Consider the following 16,547-nt stretch of genomic DNA (forward strand, 5'->3'; position numbering starts at 1 on the left):
CTTCTGGAACAGATTCTGGACTGCAGGATGGATGGGGGTCTGTGGAAACGAGGTGACCTGGACGACCAAGGCGCCAGAGGGATGCTGAGCCCCCCTGGCCCCAGCGGCTCACATCCCTCCCTTCTTGGCCCCAGTCCCTGCCCCCTCCCTATTGTCTGCAGGCCACCAGGATGCCCTGATTACTTCTCTCTGAGGGGCACCTGTCCTTCACCTCTCCTCCTCTCAATTTCTAGCACAGAGAAAAACAAACCTGGGAATGGGCAGCTCTGAAGGGCTCCTCCCAGCTGTCTGACTTCAAAACAAACGCCAGACCGAGAGTGGGGAGGGGGAAAACCAACACCCATTGAGCACCCAAGTGTTAGGAGCTGGGACACAGCAGTAAAAGACAAACCAAGAAGTAGTCAAAATACTGGCTCTCGTGGAGCTTGTGTTTTAATGGGACAATGAGACAGGCAATAAACATAATATATTAGTAAATTAATACCACATTAGGTGATGAGTAATATGGGGGAAACCCAGGAGGGGTGGTAGGGGTGCAATGTGAATAGGGTGGTCAGGGAAGACCTGGCTGAGAAGGTGACACTGGAGCAAAGAGGGAAAGAGGGAGGCGAGAGCTGTGCACACGTGCAGGGAAAGAGCAGTCAGGGCAGTGGGAACTGCAGCGCAAAGACCTGAGGGTGGAAATGTGCCTGGATATTGAAGGAGCAGCAAGGAGACCGGGATGGCGGAGCAGCGAGAGACGGGAAAGCCAGCAGGAGATGAGGCCAGGTAGGGCCAGATTCTGGCGGTCCTGGCAAGAACCCTTCCACTGGGTGACAAGGGAAGTCACTGGCGGGTTTTGAGCAGGGTATGACAAGAAGTGACTTGTGTCCCATCCAGTACTTAGTTTACTCTTCCAGAACTGGAATTGTCTTGCCCGTGGCTCACTGGAAGATACGGAGGTGCAAGGGGTTAAGTGATTTGCCCCAGGGAGCGAAGCTAATATGCAGGGGAGCTGGGACTCGAAGCCAAGTCTGCCTGACTCCAGGGTTCTCTCTACCACTCACGGTGAACTTGTTCCTGCTCTGGCCTCAGCCCTCACCATCCTTCCCCTACTGGGCCTTAGCCAACCGTGGCTCTCCTCATCTCCCACCCACAACAGCCAGCAGCCAAGAGACCTGGGGACTCCAGCTTTCTCACCAGCTGGGGAGGGGGGACCAGACGCTTGGGCTTAAGGAGGAAAAAAAAAAAGATGGACAAGCCCCAAGCCTAGGGTCCTCTTACCTGTCATTTGTTTGTCTGCAAAGCTGTCTGGGACAGAGGGGGTGGGCACAGCCAGTCCATGGTTCTCCTGGGCATCCTGAAAGAGAGCAGAACAGTTAGGGGACAGGGAAAGACAGATGGTTCTTAAATCGCTGCTCTGTGAGGCCATTTTATTGCTGGAAAATCCACAGTGATGGTTGCACAACCTTGTGAGTATACTAAAATATAAAAGGGCTCATTTAAAAGGGTGAATTTTATGATATAGTCGAGTCTTGTTATTCGCGGTAGTTAGGGTCTGTAAAGTTGCTAGGAACACTCAATTAGCAAAAACTGGATCAAAATGCCTGAGGGAAATACAGGGTTAGGTTCCTGTAAACCTTGGTCAAGGCACTTACATCAGCTGATCAATACATAACTTTGTTTTATGCGTGTTTCTGTTTAAAGAGACCTTATTTAATATCTATCGTTGACTCACTGACACTGAACTCATGGCCAACAGCACAATAACTCACACCTTGGGAGCTTACCTAACGCATGTATTTTCTCTGTAATGCACCTCACCTAGCCTCCTTGCATGTAGGGATGTCAGACGGCACATCAGCCCTATGTTTGGGGACTGTTTTAAATAGCAAAATCACCAACAAAAAGCAAAGAAATATGAAAAAACATGGCACTAAATAGAAAAGGATGCTTATTTACAGCATGAGGGCTGAAACAAGAAAGCAAAGTGTCTTGTTCGACCTCAGCAGGGCCCGTGTGCATCAGGTGACTCAAATTTTTCACTACTCTGCGTAGGTCCAAAGCATCTTGAGTACTGATTTGGGGGGGTTACAAATAAATTTTAGCAAGCAGGCGAATTTGCAGATACAGAATCTGCAAATAATGAGAATCAACTGTATATAAATTGTATCTCAGTTAGAACAGAACAAACAAAAAAATTCTGCGTGACTCCCCAGGGACGGCCACAAGATAAAAAGCCAAACCCCTCAGCCTGGCCTCCTGTTCACTCTTAGTTTTCATTAGGTATTTACAGAAAAGTACCTAAGTAAAAAGTGGTGAACTGGAGTACCGACAGCACTGCAGATGCCCTTCTGATCTCTAAGCTTGGCAGACCATAATGCGTTTACACAGCTGTCAGTATGTACATACTGTTTTACATTCTTTTTTTTTTCCCCCAAACACACATTTCCATATGTCAACAATGTCCACACACCTGTCCTTTGGAGGAGCTGTGGAGCATTTTATGGTCACTTTCAAGGTCCTCAACACCCTGTTCTCATCCTTCCCAGCCAATGTTTATTTCCACTCACTTGTTACAGCCATCCTGCATTCTAGCTGGACCAACTCCCTCTCCAGGATCCTTCCAACCCACACATCTGGTTCACGTTCATCTCTGACGCTGGGTGTTGGTCAGGCTGTGCTCCTCTTCCCACCCTCCATTTCTAACAATACCACCCATTGCTCTGTGCTCTAAACATATGATCGCCATCACACCACTCTGTGAAGAAGCTATCCCCATTTGTCAGAGACCGCGGAGGCTCAGAAATGTTTGGTAAGTTGTCTATAGTCACATGACCAGTGCTGTCAAACACAGGTCTGTGGAGCTCCCACCCCTGGGTATTTTGCTTCTCTAAAGTCTAAGTCTCTCATCCTGCAAGGATTCACTGAGCCCCTCTAGAAAGACGGTAGCAGGGAAGGGGAAGCTCTGGAGCCAGACTGCCTGGATTTGAATTCCGGCTCTGCCACCTACTAGCTGTATTGACTGTGCCAGTGACGTAAGCTCTCAGTTTCCCTGACTATGAAACTGTGATGAAAATAGAATTTACCTATTCTAGGGAAGCTGTGAGGATTAAGTGATGCAATACACAAAAAGCACTTAGCTCCTGGCACGTAGTGAAAGCCCAATAAATGTTAGTTCTTGTTGTTATTCCTAAGGAGCCATCCCTTGTCTGCACCAGCCCACACTGACCTACCCTGTTCAGAGCAACCCACAGCCAAGCCCCATAGGGAGGACTTCTGTTTGCTCTCTAGATATTCCCCCAGTTCCTCCAATAAGATGTGGTTGCTCCTTGGAGCCCAGGGACATGTTTTACACGAATCCCCCAAAGCGGGACACATAGTAAGCCAAGTTGTTACTCGCTGATGGGCTGATGGTGCCAACTCTCTAGACTTAATGGTTTAATATATAAGAAGGGGGATTCAAGGTAGATGTTTCAGAAATATCCACAAGACCCTGGGTTACCAAGGGCAATCTCAGAATTACTCTCTGGCCATTTGAGGGCAACAAACAACCCATCTTCTTGTTCTTAAAGAATTCTGGGGACTTCCCTGGTGTCGCAGTGGTTAAGAACTCACCTGCCAATGCAGGGGACATAGGTTCGAGCCCTGGTCCGGGAAGATCCCACATGCCACAGAGCAACTAAGCCTGTGTGCCACAACTACTGAGCCTGAGCTCTAGAGCCCACAGGCCACAACTACTGAGCCCGCACACCATAACTACTGAAGCCCACGCACCTAGAGCCCGTGCTCCACAACAAGAGAAGCCACTGCAATGAGAAGCCCGTACATGGCAACGAAGAGTAGCCCCCGCTCACCGCAACTAGAGAAAGCCCGTGAGCAGCAACAAAGACTCAACACAGCCATAAATAAATAAATAAATAAAAAGAATTCTGAAGCTGGAATGGCCTTGTTCCATCATCTACTCTTTTTTTCTGCCTCTATTTGATTCACACGGCCACACACCTGTTCTTAACATCTGTCAAACCCAGTGATCCTGCATTCTGAGATGCAGCACACACACACACACACACACACACACACACACACGACTGATTGTCTAATAACCCTCATCAAGTATGTATACTCTGATTTTGATAAGATGTAGGCCAGGCCTTTAAAAGCCAGGGTTGAGATCCCTCGATTACTCTTTTGCATGTAGTTGGAAAGTAGAAAGACCTGGGGACTTATCATCAAAAGTCTTTGGATTCCATTCGTGCTCTGGATTTTGCCAGTGCACACGTGTGGTGGTGTGGTGTGACCACCAGTCACACCAGTGGTGTGACCTTGGATGAGGTGTGACCTTGTTCCTTGCCAGTGGTGTGACCTTGGATGAGCCATAGCGACGATGATGTTAATCTATCATCTATGCACCAACTGTGTGCCAGCACTATGTTATCTCAAATCCCTTAACAGAGCCAGGGTGCACACCTAGGCCTCCCGACTTACCCTTTCTACAAATCACTGAGACCCATTTTCTTCACGTACAAAATGGAGATATTTCCTGCCTTGCAGGGCCATTAAGAGGACCAAATGAGATAACAGAAAACCCAGGAAACCAGTGCTCGTTGAAGGAGTATGTCTTCTAAATCTTCTCCCCCACAAAGGTGAAAACATTGTGAACAATCAAAGTTGCCTGGAATCCTAGAAGCACCTTCTGGGTCACCCTGAGTGCTTAACTATAATTACATGTGGACGAGGAAGACGGACGAACTTTATGGGCTGGAGGTAACACTGTCCACCCCACCTTTGATCTCAGCTCTGAAAACGCATTAGACCCCAAAAGACCACAGGATGGAAATCCGTCTCCTGAGTGGCCTTGGAACAGCAGCTCAGGCTTTTTAGCTCCCCTATCCCACGCCCCCACACACACACATACATGGGTGTCCCAGGACACACCTATAACCTTGCCGCAGTGTTTGAGGTGCTGTGGCATTCCACGCCCCACCACCCTTGGGGCAGGTCCCAAAGCCCAGCCTCACCCCTTCGGGAGCCCCCTGCACTGAACTGAACACAGCCCCACATCCCCAAGCCCCAGCTGGCCCTGCTCCTTCCCCACACGCCCGCCTGGCCTCTGGTGGTTCACCTAGCTGTCCCTTCCACTGGTGTGGATTCGGGGAAGGCAAATACAAACTCATTTTAATGCTAGTCCTAGGAAAACAGACCCGGAAGGCACACCCCTCTGCTCACTCACCACAGGGACCCAGGCAGCTGGCATCGAGTGACAGAGTTCAGTGTGAATGGCATCCATCTCCACGGGAGCTGAACTCCCTCACCTGTCTCCCTTAGCCTCAGAGAACTAACGTAAAGCCTCCTTAAGAAGAGGGCCTGGAGGTGACATCTAAGTGCACTGTGTGATCCTGGGATGGAGTAAGGCTGTGCCACAAAGGACCTTAGTGGACAACTGGCAATGACTGAATATAAAAGGTGTATCAGATAACAGTATCGTACCAATATTAAATTCCTGGATTTGCTAATTGTGCAGAGAACATCTCTGTTCTTACGTAATGCACACGTAATATGTAAGCTTTTGTTTTGTTTTTGTTTTTAGTGAAGTATAGTTGATTTACAATGTTGTGAATACGTAAGTATTTAGGAGTAAGGGGACCGGGTGTCTCAACTTACTCTTTAATGATTCAGGAGGAAACAATGTATAAATATCAAGAGAGGGAGAGAGCAAATAAAGCAAATGGGGGCAAAATGCGGTGAATGGGGGTGGAGGTTCTAGGGAGTTCTTTGTACTATTCCTGCAACTCCTTTTCACGTTAGGATTGGTTAAAAAGAAAAAGTTGGGTTTCCCTGCTGGTGCACTGGTTAAGAATCCGCCTGCCAACACAGGGGACACGGGTTCGAGCCCTGGTCTGGGAAGATCCCACATGCTGCGGAGCAACTAAGCCCGTGCGCCACAACTACTGAGCCCGCGTGCTACAACTACTGAAGCCTGCGCACCTAGAGCCCGTGCTCGGCGACAAGAGAAGCCACCGCAATGAGAAGCCCGCGCGCCGCAACAAAGAGTAGGCCCCGCTCACCGCAACTAGAGAAAGCCTTTGTGCAGCAACGAAGGCCCAATGCAGACAAAAATAAATAAATAAAAGAAAAAAGAAAAAAGTTACTCAAAAGTATGGACACCAAGGAGGGAAAGTAGCGGGGGAGGGGGTGGTGGGATGAATTGGGAGATTGGGATTGACATATATACACTAATACGTATAAAATAGATAAGTAATAAGAACCTGCTGTATAAAAAATAAATAAATCAAATTCAAAGAAAGTAAGTTACTGAATGCCACTGAATGGTCCATTTTAAAATGGTTAAAATGGTAAATTTTATGTTACGTGTGTTTCTTACAATTTAAAAAGTTAAACAAAGCATAGCAAACAAAAGACAAGAACATCAAAAGAGAAGGTGTTGAGGGAGACTTAGAGTTTGTCCGTCCACTGGACAGACAGCACCTCACATCACCTCTTTCTCTCATCCCCAGTACTCCCAACCTTAACAACAATAATAACAGCTGCTACTTACTTAGCACTTACTCAGTACCATGTGCTCTTTCTGTGTTTTCCATCTCTTAACTCATTTACTTTTCACAACGTGAGATAAGATAGGTGTTACTGCTACCTCCAATTTACAGATGAGAAAACTGAGGCGCACAGAGGTTACGTGACTTGCCCAAGTTAGATATCACTGTTTTTCCAGGCATCTGATCATCACCAGCACCCCTAGCTTTTCACCCGGCTCTTCCAGGCACTTCCTGAGTCCCTTCCTTCCTGCCACCCCGCAAACTCGGCCCTATTTCAGTCCTCACTGTCTCTTACCTAGACAGACAAACAGACAGACTACTGCCCTGACCTCTGCCTCACCCCTGATTCTTCAAACCTGATGCCAGGATGTTCTTTCTAAAATGCATCTCAGAGTAGGTCCCTTCCCTGCTCAGAATCCTTCCATTGGTCCAGAGGATGAAATTCAAACACCTTCACATGGCGTTCAAGACCTTTCATAAGCTGTCCTGTCTGCAGCTCCTGCCACCTTCTCCCACCCACTCCACAAACTCTGGGCTCCAGCTAGTGGTTCTTGTCTGTTTCCCACCAGTGTCCCTGGAGACTTGACTCACTCATGAGCAAATGGGCTCCTTGCAGCAGGGTTCTTCAGTATGGCAGAAAGACCAGTCCCAGGGGGTGTGGGTTCGATCCCTGGTCAGGGAACTAAGATCCCACATGCCACACGGTGCGGCCAAAAAAAAAAAAAAAGAAAAAGCCCCTAGATGATTTGGCTACGCCCCCCTCTTCCACCCATGGAGAACCACTGCAGCTGCTTGGGATTCATTCGCACATCCTCTCAGGCCTCCCCAGCCTTGCTTTTGCTCTTTTTTTTTTTTTTTTAATTGGAGTATAGTTGATATAAAATGTTGTGTTAGTTTTTGCTGAACAGCAAAGTGAATCAGTTATACATATACATATATCCACTTTTTTAAAAATTCTTTTCCCATATAGGTCATTACAGAGTATTCAGAAGAGTTCCCTGTGCTATACAGTAGGTCCTTATTAGTTATCTATTTTAGCTTTTGCTCTTATTCTGCCTCGGATGCCCTTTTCCACCCAGCAAACTCCTGGTTATCCTTTACACCCCAGATTAAATGCCCCTCCTCCATGAAGCCCTCCTTGGCAACCTCAGCCCAAGTTAATTTCTCTTCCTAGTGTGTTCCTCACCCTGTGTGCATTATTACTACAGCTGACATTTATTAGGTGCCTACTATGTGCTAGGCACTGTTCTGAGTACTTCACACGTAGCAGCCTAGTTAATCCTCATAGTAACCCTAAGAGGCAGGTTATTGTTTTTATTTTATAGAAGATGAAACTGAGGCACCGAGATGCTAAGTACACTGCCCGAGGGCACATGGCTAGTAAGTAGCAGGGCCGATATTGGAACCTTAGAGCCTGCCCTCTTTGCCACTACAGTATTCATCTTCACACTCTTCCTCCAGTACAAATTGAGGCCATTGCAGGTGACTGTGGTCTCTGCTGCCCCAGCCCAGCCTACCTGTGGGTAGGGGGACAGCTGATCCTTTATACAAGCCTGGCACACATGGGGCAATTCAATGAGTGTTCGATGAGTGAAAAAATTCCTAGAAGAGTGAATGAGAGGTAGAAAGAACACAGGACAGAGAGGTGTAAAACCTGTGTTCCGGTGCCATCCCCCCACCCCCCCACCCCAGAACAAAGGGCCTCCCTCCCTCTTCTGTGAATGCTCTTTAAGGATCACCTCAAGCAAGGTGTTCCATGAGCCCAGGCCCATAAGGTGTCCCGTCTGTGCTCGGCTCACCTATGCCATGTGGGTGGCAGCCTGGACACTCGGGACTACCCCTCCATGACAAGGTGTTGGGACAGACCTCCATCGTTGTCTCCAGAGAGTTCTCTGGGGGACAGGGGCAAGAGGGGGTAGAGGAGGAGGAGAGGGGGAGGGAGGAGTTTGTGAAGCTGCTTTTCCAGGAGCCACAGGGTGAGGCCAAGTGTGCAGGGCTGGGCCTGAGGTCACTGGTGGCCTCAGACGTGGGCCTGTGACTGTCACAGTCAGCTGGGGGCTGCCCCACACTCAGCGAGCTTGCCCTGGGAAAATCACAGATTTTCACCCCCTCCCCAGGGTGCTGTCTGCAGGGGTTGGCATGCGCCTCAAGTACACTCAGGAGAGAGAAGTGTGTGGCCCTTGGACGATGGCAGCCCCACATCGAGAGGGGTGCGCCAACCTGTGGGCAATGGAAATGACAGAGAACATGCAAATGAGCATCTAAGCACCTCTGCTGGGCCAGCCCACTGGAGCCTCCTTCCTCAGCCACAGGCAGCCGACCACGGCCACGGCCACTCCCGGCACTGCTGCCACAGAGCAGCCCTTGCTCAATGCCTGGGGTAGAGTCCAGCCCTGGCCCTGCCAGATGGGGCATTCCCCATGGAACTGGGCCTCAGGCCTTCTGCGTCCCCATACCCGGACAACACCCAGAAGCTAAGATCACTGGTCACCTCATCCACCTCACAGAGGGATGCAAGCCAGCTCCCCAGCTCAGTCAAGCAGCCCTTTAAAATCCATCACAGCCTCGTATATTGAAAAGTCACCCAGCAATGATTAGCTGGCAGGGAGGCTGGGGGCGGAAGTGCCATTCCAAGAATATTTAGATATATTTTCTTCCTTATACTTGCCTCTATTTTCAGTTCTTCACAATGAACTTCTGTTTCCTTCATAATTTAAAAAAGCACACAGTACATAGTTTTGGGGTTTTTTTAAATTCTTGTAATCAAGAAGAAAGAGCATGGATTTTATAGGCAGGCAGACCAGATTGGCAATTTTTTTTTTTTTTTGACCACACCGCGCGTCATGTGGGATCTTAGTTCCCACACAGGGGATCAAACCTGTGCCCCCTGAACTGGAAATGTAGAGTCTTAACCACTGGACAGCCAGGGAAGTCCCCAGATTGGCAATCTTAATTCAACTCCATCATCTCAAAGACAGAATCGGACACAAGGTCAGTGGTCAGGAAGTGTGCCCCTCTCTCGCCTTTTGAGGCTCAGTTTTCTCATCTGTAAGATGGGGTTGATCCCACCTCCCTTAGGTTTGTTGTGACACCCCACACCTAAAGAGATCGTGCAGAGAAGCACTCAAGGAAGGGCATTTCCCCGGGCTCCTGGCCCTCAGGTCCTAACAAGGCTCAGTAGGTGAGCAGTGGCCTGAGTCCATGGACACTCTGCCTGGGCACAGCTCCCGGGATGTGTCTGCCCGGCTGGACCTGAAGAGATACATGGGTGCTTCCCTGTAGTCAGGGTCAGGTAGCTGGGAATCTCCTACTGCCCTTTCAACCACAGACATTTCAGAGTTGAAGAGAAGGAGGAAGGAAAGGAGGAAGGAGGAAGGGAGGAAAGCATTCACTATTCAGGATGAGGTTGTCTCCCCTTTAATGTTACAGGGCGTCAGAGCCCATTGCTAGCCCCCTGCTGCACCACCAAGGGCTCAGGGGACAGCCTTACCCCACCGATGGGCCCAGCCCTGCCCCCTTGGCCTCCCTTGGCCTGGGACATACACATCCTCATGCCTAGGATTCCTTAGAACCCAGGCAACCCCCAAGGGTGGGTCACCAGGGGCTTGGCCAATGGGCCACACACGGTTGACCTTGGACACAGGCCAGCTCAGTGCCTTAGTGACACATTGTGGAATGCAAACTTCCTCACCAGATTCCTCCAGTAGCCTTGCTGGGGCACCTCAGGGTGAGGTGTGGAGCTGCAGGGGGTGAGGGAGATGACTCTGAGTCAGAGTCAGAGCCAGGCACGGCTGGGGACACTGCTGTAGGCTGCGGAGCAGGGGGACAGGCCCCCAGAGTGAGAGCTACAGGAAACCCCTCCAGGCACCCAACGTCCCCAACTGGGTGAAGCCCAGCAGGTTAGTTGTTTCCTGGCTTTGCGGGGCAGCGTGAGGGTGCGGGGTGTGTTCCCCACACAGCAGCTTCTCTGAAGCTGGGAACCAGTGAGCATTAAAAAAAAGAGCCCCATTACTTCCCCGCCCTGCCCTCCACCCTCTGCCACAGCTCACACCCCCTTCCTGGGGAACAGAGAATTCCACCAACAAGGCCGTCTTCCTCTGGACCAGTCTGCCATCCCAGAATTGCTCTTAGACCCTCGTTTCAGGGTCCTGCCCTGGACTCTGAGCTACAGAGGGCCCTGCTCTGGTTCCCTTTAGGGCAAGGAGTCCATGGGATCAAAGAAAGGGACATGCCCTAAGAGCCCACAACACCCCGTTCTTGACCCTGCTCCAGGCACCAAGGTCCCTAGAATCCCCCATTTAAATGGCCCTGAGCCCATTTCTAGAGCTTCCTTCCCGGTCAGTCCTTCTGAGGGCAGCCCAAGCTGGGGGTGCACATCCCTGAGCCCAAGGGGTGGCCATGTGTGGATAAGGATAAGGGTGTGGGTGGAGCTTTGGAGGTTCAGGCTGAGACCGCCACCGTGGAGGAGGAGCCAGGTGGGCAGAGGCGGGGGTGGCTACGGTGGGGAGAGGGTGCTCCATCCGTACACTGGCTGCAAGCTTCTGACACCCACCCCCCAGGAACGCATGGAGCTTCCCCCACCTGACAGCCCTCCCAGCTAACGTCAGCCACGTGAATCACTCGAAAGCCAATAAGGACTGCCCTTCCCAGCTCACCCTAAGGAGCTCAAACCCCAACCCCAAAGGGAGCCTGGGCCTTGAGTTCAGAGATGAGCTCCCACGGCGGGGGGATGGAGTGGAAAAGTGGGAAGGAGAAATCCGGCTGACTCGGGCTGCATCTCTGCGTTTCACAGAGGGCAGGGTCCAGAACAGTCAGGCTTCCTGCCCGGAACCCAGGCTGACACCTCCCCAGGCACCGCCAGGCCTGCCTGACTCAGAGGGTGGGGTGACCCAGGGAGCTCTCACCGCCTGGGGCAGCCCAGGGGACCTGTCCAGCCAGTTTCCCCATATTCGCCACGTTGGCATTTAATTTTTAATTCCTCATATGCATCGCCCTGGAGATGGCTGGGTTCAGAGTAGGGTAGGGCAAGAGGCAGCCCCAGAGAAAAGTACGACCTTTCCTCCACCAGTTGTTCCACCAGCTCAGCTCTCAAAAGCTAGGGACAGGCTCTGGCTTGAGCTCTGGGCTGAGCTTCCCCTTGGAGGTAGAAGGAAGTGGGGAGAAAGGAGCCTTCCCCGACTCAGCCCAGGCCCACGTGGTGTAGACAGGACTGGATCGAGAGAAGGAGACCTGGGCTTGGGTCCTGTCTCCACCTCCATTGAGCTGTGTGGCCTGGGCAGGACCGTCCCCTCCCTGGGCCTCAGTTTTCTCATCCTGATGAGCACCAAGGTCCGCCCCTACCCCAGCTCTGAAGTTTGCGATTCTAATCCAGTTCCTCGGAGCTTGCAGAGCAGGAAGTGGGGTGGCCCTGGTGACTGAAGCACGTCCTTTTCAGAGGGCCTGGAGTCTCTGGGAGGCTCCAAGGAGCTGACCCCACCTCCTGCCCCTCCGTTAGCAAGTTATTTTAACACAGAAAGTCACAGCTGAGGAGACCCTAGTGGACCATCCAGTATAACCCCCGCTGGTGGGTGAGGAGCCAGAGGCCCTGGGAGAGGAAGGGCCTGGCCCTCAGCCACCCTGCAGCCCAGTGGCAGAGCAGGCACTGGTGCCAGTTACCTGAGGATCAATCCAGATCCCATCCCAGTCACTGAGGGATCCCAAGGTCCTTTTCATAATTGGCCTTTGGCTGCTGGCTGCCTGCAAAAGTATTTCTTCGTTCTCTGCACTTTCACCGCAAACAGAGCAACGAAGCTCCAGGAAGGGGCCAGAAGCACCTGCTGTGGCCCTTCTCTGCCTCATCTTGCCCTCCCCTCTCACACCAGTCCCTCTGCGGGCTCCTGAGAGGTACTGACAGCGACAGTGCTCCCAGAAGATGGCCTGGCCCGGACGGCGCTCAAGGAAGAGCATGGGCCTGTCACGGGCATCGCCGCCTTGAGCCTCGCCTGCCCCAGCATGGCCTGGCCTGGGAGGTGCCCCCTGAGTGTGGGAAGGGAGGAGAGGGAGGGGCAAGGCCCAGCTGGTTAGGACAGTGTCAGGCAGGGCTTGGCCTCGACCCAGCTCCCCACCCCTGCCCCAACTCGGTGGGGTTGGGGGTCAGGGTGTGCGCACGTGTGTCTGTGTGTGAACCCACAGTTCTGTCCTCCTGTCTTTCATTCTCCCGGCCTCCTGCCCCAGCTAGAAGAAAGCAAAGGACCCAGCCCAGAGCCTAAGGGAGAGGAGTCGGACTCCCCTCAACCCAGGCGCCGGTGATGAAGGATATTGGGGCTGCTTTGGATCTTACGACCTGAATCAGGAGTAAAACATGTCCCCGGGATACGGGCCACCATGCCCAGGGTTCCTAATCTTAAGGTGCATCATAGGTGGGCTTCCAGGGGCCTGAGATCCCTCTGCTGGAGTTGTAAGCAAAATTACGTGTACGTGCCTCATAGCCTCCTCATGCTCTCAAAGGGGTCTATGACCCTACAGAGGCAAAAGCCCTGGTGCCCAGAAAGCCCTGGCTGCCAGGCAGGGGTTCAGAGAGGCAGACACGGGAGATGCAGGCGGTGCTGCGGGCTCGTGCTGGGAGGGAAGAAAAAAAGCTTCTAGGCCGTGGGTGGAGGGGAAGATAGGACGGCCTGAATAGAACTCGGACCCTGGAGCCTGGCTACAAATCCCAGCTCTGCCACTTATGAGCTGCCTGTCCTTAAGCAAGTTACTGCCCCGTCCTGTGCTTCAGTTTCTCTACCTGTAAAATGGGGATTCACAGCAGCATCTTCCCAAGAGGGTGGCTCCAACGACTCTGTTAACACATGCGAGGCACTTGGGATGGTGCCTGACACACAGGAAGTGCCCCCCACGTGTTAGCCACGATCGCACGGCCCTGCCACTGGCTAGGTCCACACAAGCCACCAAGCCGGCACCGATGGCATGGAATGACCTTCCCTTTCTGGGTTCAGTTCCTGCCAATGTAAAGTGAGGCTGGTGTGGACCCGACAAGGCCCCTTTAAGTTGTGGGTTCACAGTGCGTTCATTCCCTCGCCCTCACCAGTGAGGGGCCGTGAGTTTGGTGGCGAGAAGCCCCATCTCCTGGGACTGGGTCTGAGGCTTGCCCGGAAGGACTGCTCCCAAGCCAGTACCAGCCAGCAGTCCCTAACCCGGTGCAGCACCCCCAGTCATGCTCTGCTTGGCCCAGACCAGATCCAAACCAGAGGACCCAAGCCAGAAAGGAGGAGAGCAGAAAGGCAGGGACCTACACTGATTACTGAAGGGGCCCAAAGTGGGTGGGTGGGTGGGTGGGTGGGAGCAGGGATACAGGATGCCGGCCCATCAGAACAAACTCAGCTGTGCCGCATTAACCCTTTACTTGCTGGTGCAGATCTGAGGGAGGAGCCAGGACAGCAAGAGCCACTCAGGGGGAAACAGCCATTTATTTAAATATTTTAACAACCAGAACAGGCACTGGTGTGTCAGCCCTGGGCGCCCACCACTGTAGTTCTTAGTATGTGTGCTGGGAGTAGGTGAAGGGAGAGAATCGAATTCACCTCCAGCGATAGAAAAATCTCAAAATTATTTCATCTGCATGTATGGGTGTGATAACCCTGTAACAGTTCTATGCATCTCTGAAAACAAAGTTAGGGGTGGACTCATTTGCTTTATAACTTTTTGTTGGTGGTGGTGTACCCTCTCTATTCATCTGTGATGTCCGTGAATTGCTTTTGTAAGCAGAAAATAAATTACTTAAAGTTGTATTCCCAGAGGTCTGTGTGCTCAGCCCTCCACATACAGGCCTTGGGGTCGCAGCAAGGAGACTGTAAGACTCAGTCCCTCTCACAAAGAATCTCGGGGTCTGGTTGGTGAGCTTGGACAACCCAGAAAAAATCAGTGACGGTGAGAGGGAGATGGTTGTGCTAGGCAGTGCTGGACAGAACTTGTGGGTGCCCCGGACTGAGGCATGGGCTGTCGTGAGGTCTAACGGGCCCCTGAGAACTCAGACCAGGATTAGGTGCCTTGTCAGTCGAGGCAGAACAGAGCCCCATGGAGGTATGGGATGCTGTGACCCCAGTGACTGTATTGTCTCAACCGGGACCCAGGTCTCACAGACAGTAGTGAACCTGGAATTTATGAGGCTGACAGTTTAGGCTCTAAATCTGGGCTGTCGCATACGGTAGCCACTGGCCACAAGTGGCTATTGAGCCCTTGAAATGTTGCTAGTCAGAAGTGGGATGTGTGCTCTAAATGTGGCACACCAGATTTTGAAGACTTAGTATGAAAGAAAGAATGTAAAATATCTCAGTATTTTCTACATTGATTAAATGTTGAAATGATCATCTTTGGACTAATTTTACCTATCTCTTTATCATGTAGCTACTAGAAATTATAAAATTACACATGAGGCTCACATTATATTTCTATTGGATGGCGCTGGTCTAGGCTGTCCCTGAAAACCCAGTCACAGAGCAGTTGTTTTGAGTGTCTTTCCCTTTAGAGAACAAAAGCCCAACCACAGGTTCCAGAAGGGAGTTTTTGGTTTCTGGCAGTTTCAGACCCACAAACAAATCAGTCCCAAATGCCCTTCTCCCAAGGGTCACTGCTATTTGACCTTCGAGACAGTTCAGGTGCCACCTCTTCTAGGAAGCTTTCCTTGATCACTGCCCTGTAGCTGGATTGGATACTCCTGCTCTGGCCTATGTTCTAATAGTCTGTTTACTGATTCATCCCCTGCACTGAGCAGGGAGTTCCTTGAGCAATGCTGGCTCAATCATCTCTGAATCCCAGCATCCAGTGCAGGGCCTGGCACAGAGCAGTCAGCCATCGGTGATTGTGGAATATGAATCCTGCTGAGCTGGAGGTACCCACTGCTGCATTGCCTCTGCACGCAACTTCCCCATAACCTCTCCTTAGGTTTCGACTCAGAGGAACTGACACCCCTAATCCCAGCCTTGCTGCCATGAGCCATGCCTCCTCCCAGTAGCCACCCTGGGTTGGCATTAGGAAGGAAGGGAATGGACAGAGGGTGAGGCTGATGACCAATTGGGCCAGGGCAGGTGAGGCTCCCTCCTCTATGGCAGCCAAGGTGGCCCATCCAGAGCAGACCCACAGACCTCAGGGCAGAACCGTACTCACCAGTGGAAGAAAGGTCAGCAGGGGCCGGACTCTTGGCCGAGCTTTCAGCGTGGCGGTTCCTGACTCACTCACTGTGTCAAATCGGTTGTCTCCATAATAGATGCCGTCTAGAGGAGACAAGTGAGGGGAGACCATGAGCTGGAGATCAAAGGCACAGGGGCCAATGGAGTTTAATCAGGAAAACTGAGTTTAATCAGGCCACGCAGTGGCCCCTGCTGGACCCAGCCCAGCACCTCTTATATAACAAGATCCTACGGGTGGGGCGTGTGCTTTTGGGACCAAGTGAAGCAGGATTGGGAGGGACGCCAGGGGCGGTTTCTTAGGGTCTCCTGAGGCTTTCAGCCGCCAGCAGTCCTCTTTCTCCTCATCCACCCCATATAGGTCCTGAGCCTTCACTCCCACAACAAGTCCCTCCTTTTGGGGCCCTGAGAGCTTGATCAAGGCCCCAGCTAAAGCTTATCTCTGAGAGAGGGAGGAAAACAAGCTGGCTTTTCTCTTGAGTGTTTGAATTTCTAATCTGGAACAAGCAGAGCAGATGAGGCCGCCCAGTGGCCCAGCACCCACCTTCTGGACTCCTCTAACCCAAGATTTCTTTAGCTCCCAAACCATCAATGGTTGGGGGCATGGCTCCATCTGATGCGCCCTTGAGGACAGAGAAGAAATAGGACGGTAGGCTCCACCTGACTTAGTACAAATCCCAGCTCTGCCAATGACTCGCCATGTGGCTTAACCTCTCTGGGCCTCAGTTTTCCCATCTGTACAATGGGAACAATGACAGTGCCAGTTAATGTGGTCCCGTCCTCTGCAGGAAGACAATATAGGACCTTTCTCTTCCTCTAGTTGCTGGACCTGTGCTCTGGGCTGTTTCTA

The 16,547-nt window shown here is 51.6% G+C and overlaps 1 protein-coding gene across 13 annotated transcripts in view; it reads right to left on the minus strand.

Moving 5' to 3' along the window:
- The window catches only part of LOC309607436 (uncharacterized protein C6orf132), a gene marked incomplete at its 5' end in the record, with an annotated part of 42,322 nt that overhangs the window by 16,667 nt on the left and 9,108 nt on the right, over positions 1-16,547 (minus strand). For all 13 annotated transcript variants that reach the window (XR_014232401.1, XR_014232402.1, XM_082345935.1 and 10 more), the window contains 2 exons: positions 1,264-1,339; positions 15,678-15,784. Coding sequence is in view for 11 of the 13 variants with exons in the window: in XM_082345935.1 (XP_082202061.1) it covers positions 1,264-1,339; positions 15,678-15,784 (183 nt within the window). The remainder of the gene's footprint in view (positions 1-1,263; positions 1,340-15,677; positions 15,785-16,547) is intronic.

Source organism: Balaenoptera borealis (assembly GCF_965194805.1).
Source record: "Balaenoptera borealis genome assembly, chromosome: 12".
NCBI lineage: Eukaryota > Metazoa > Chordata > Mammalia > Artiodactyla > Balaenopteridae > Balaenoptera > Balaenoptera borealis.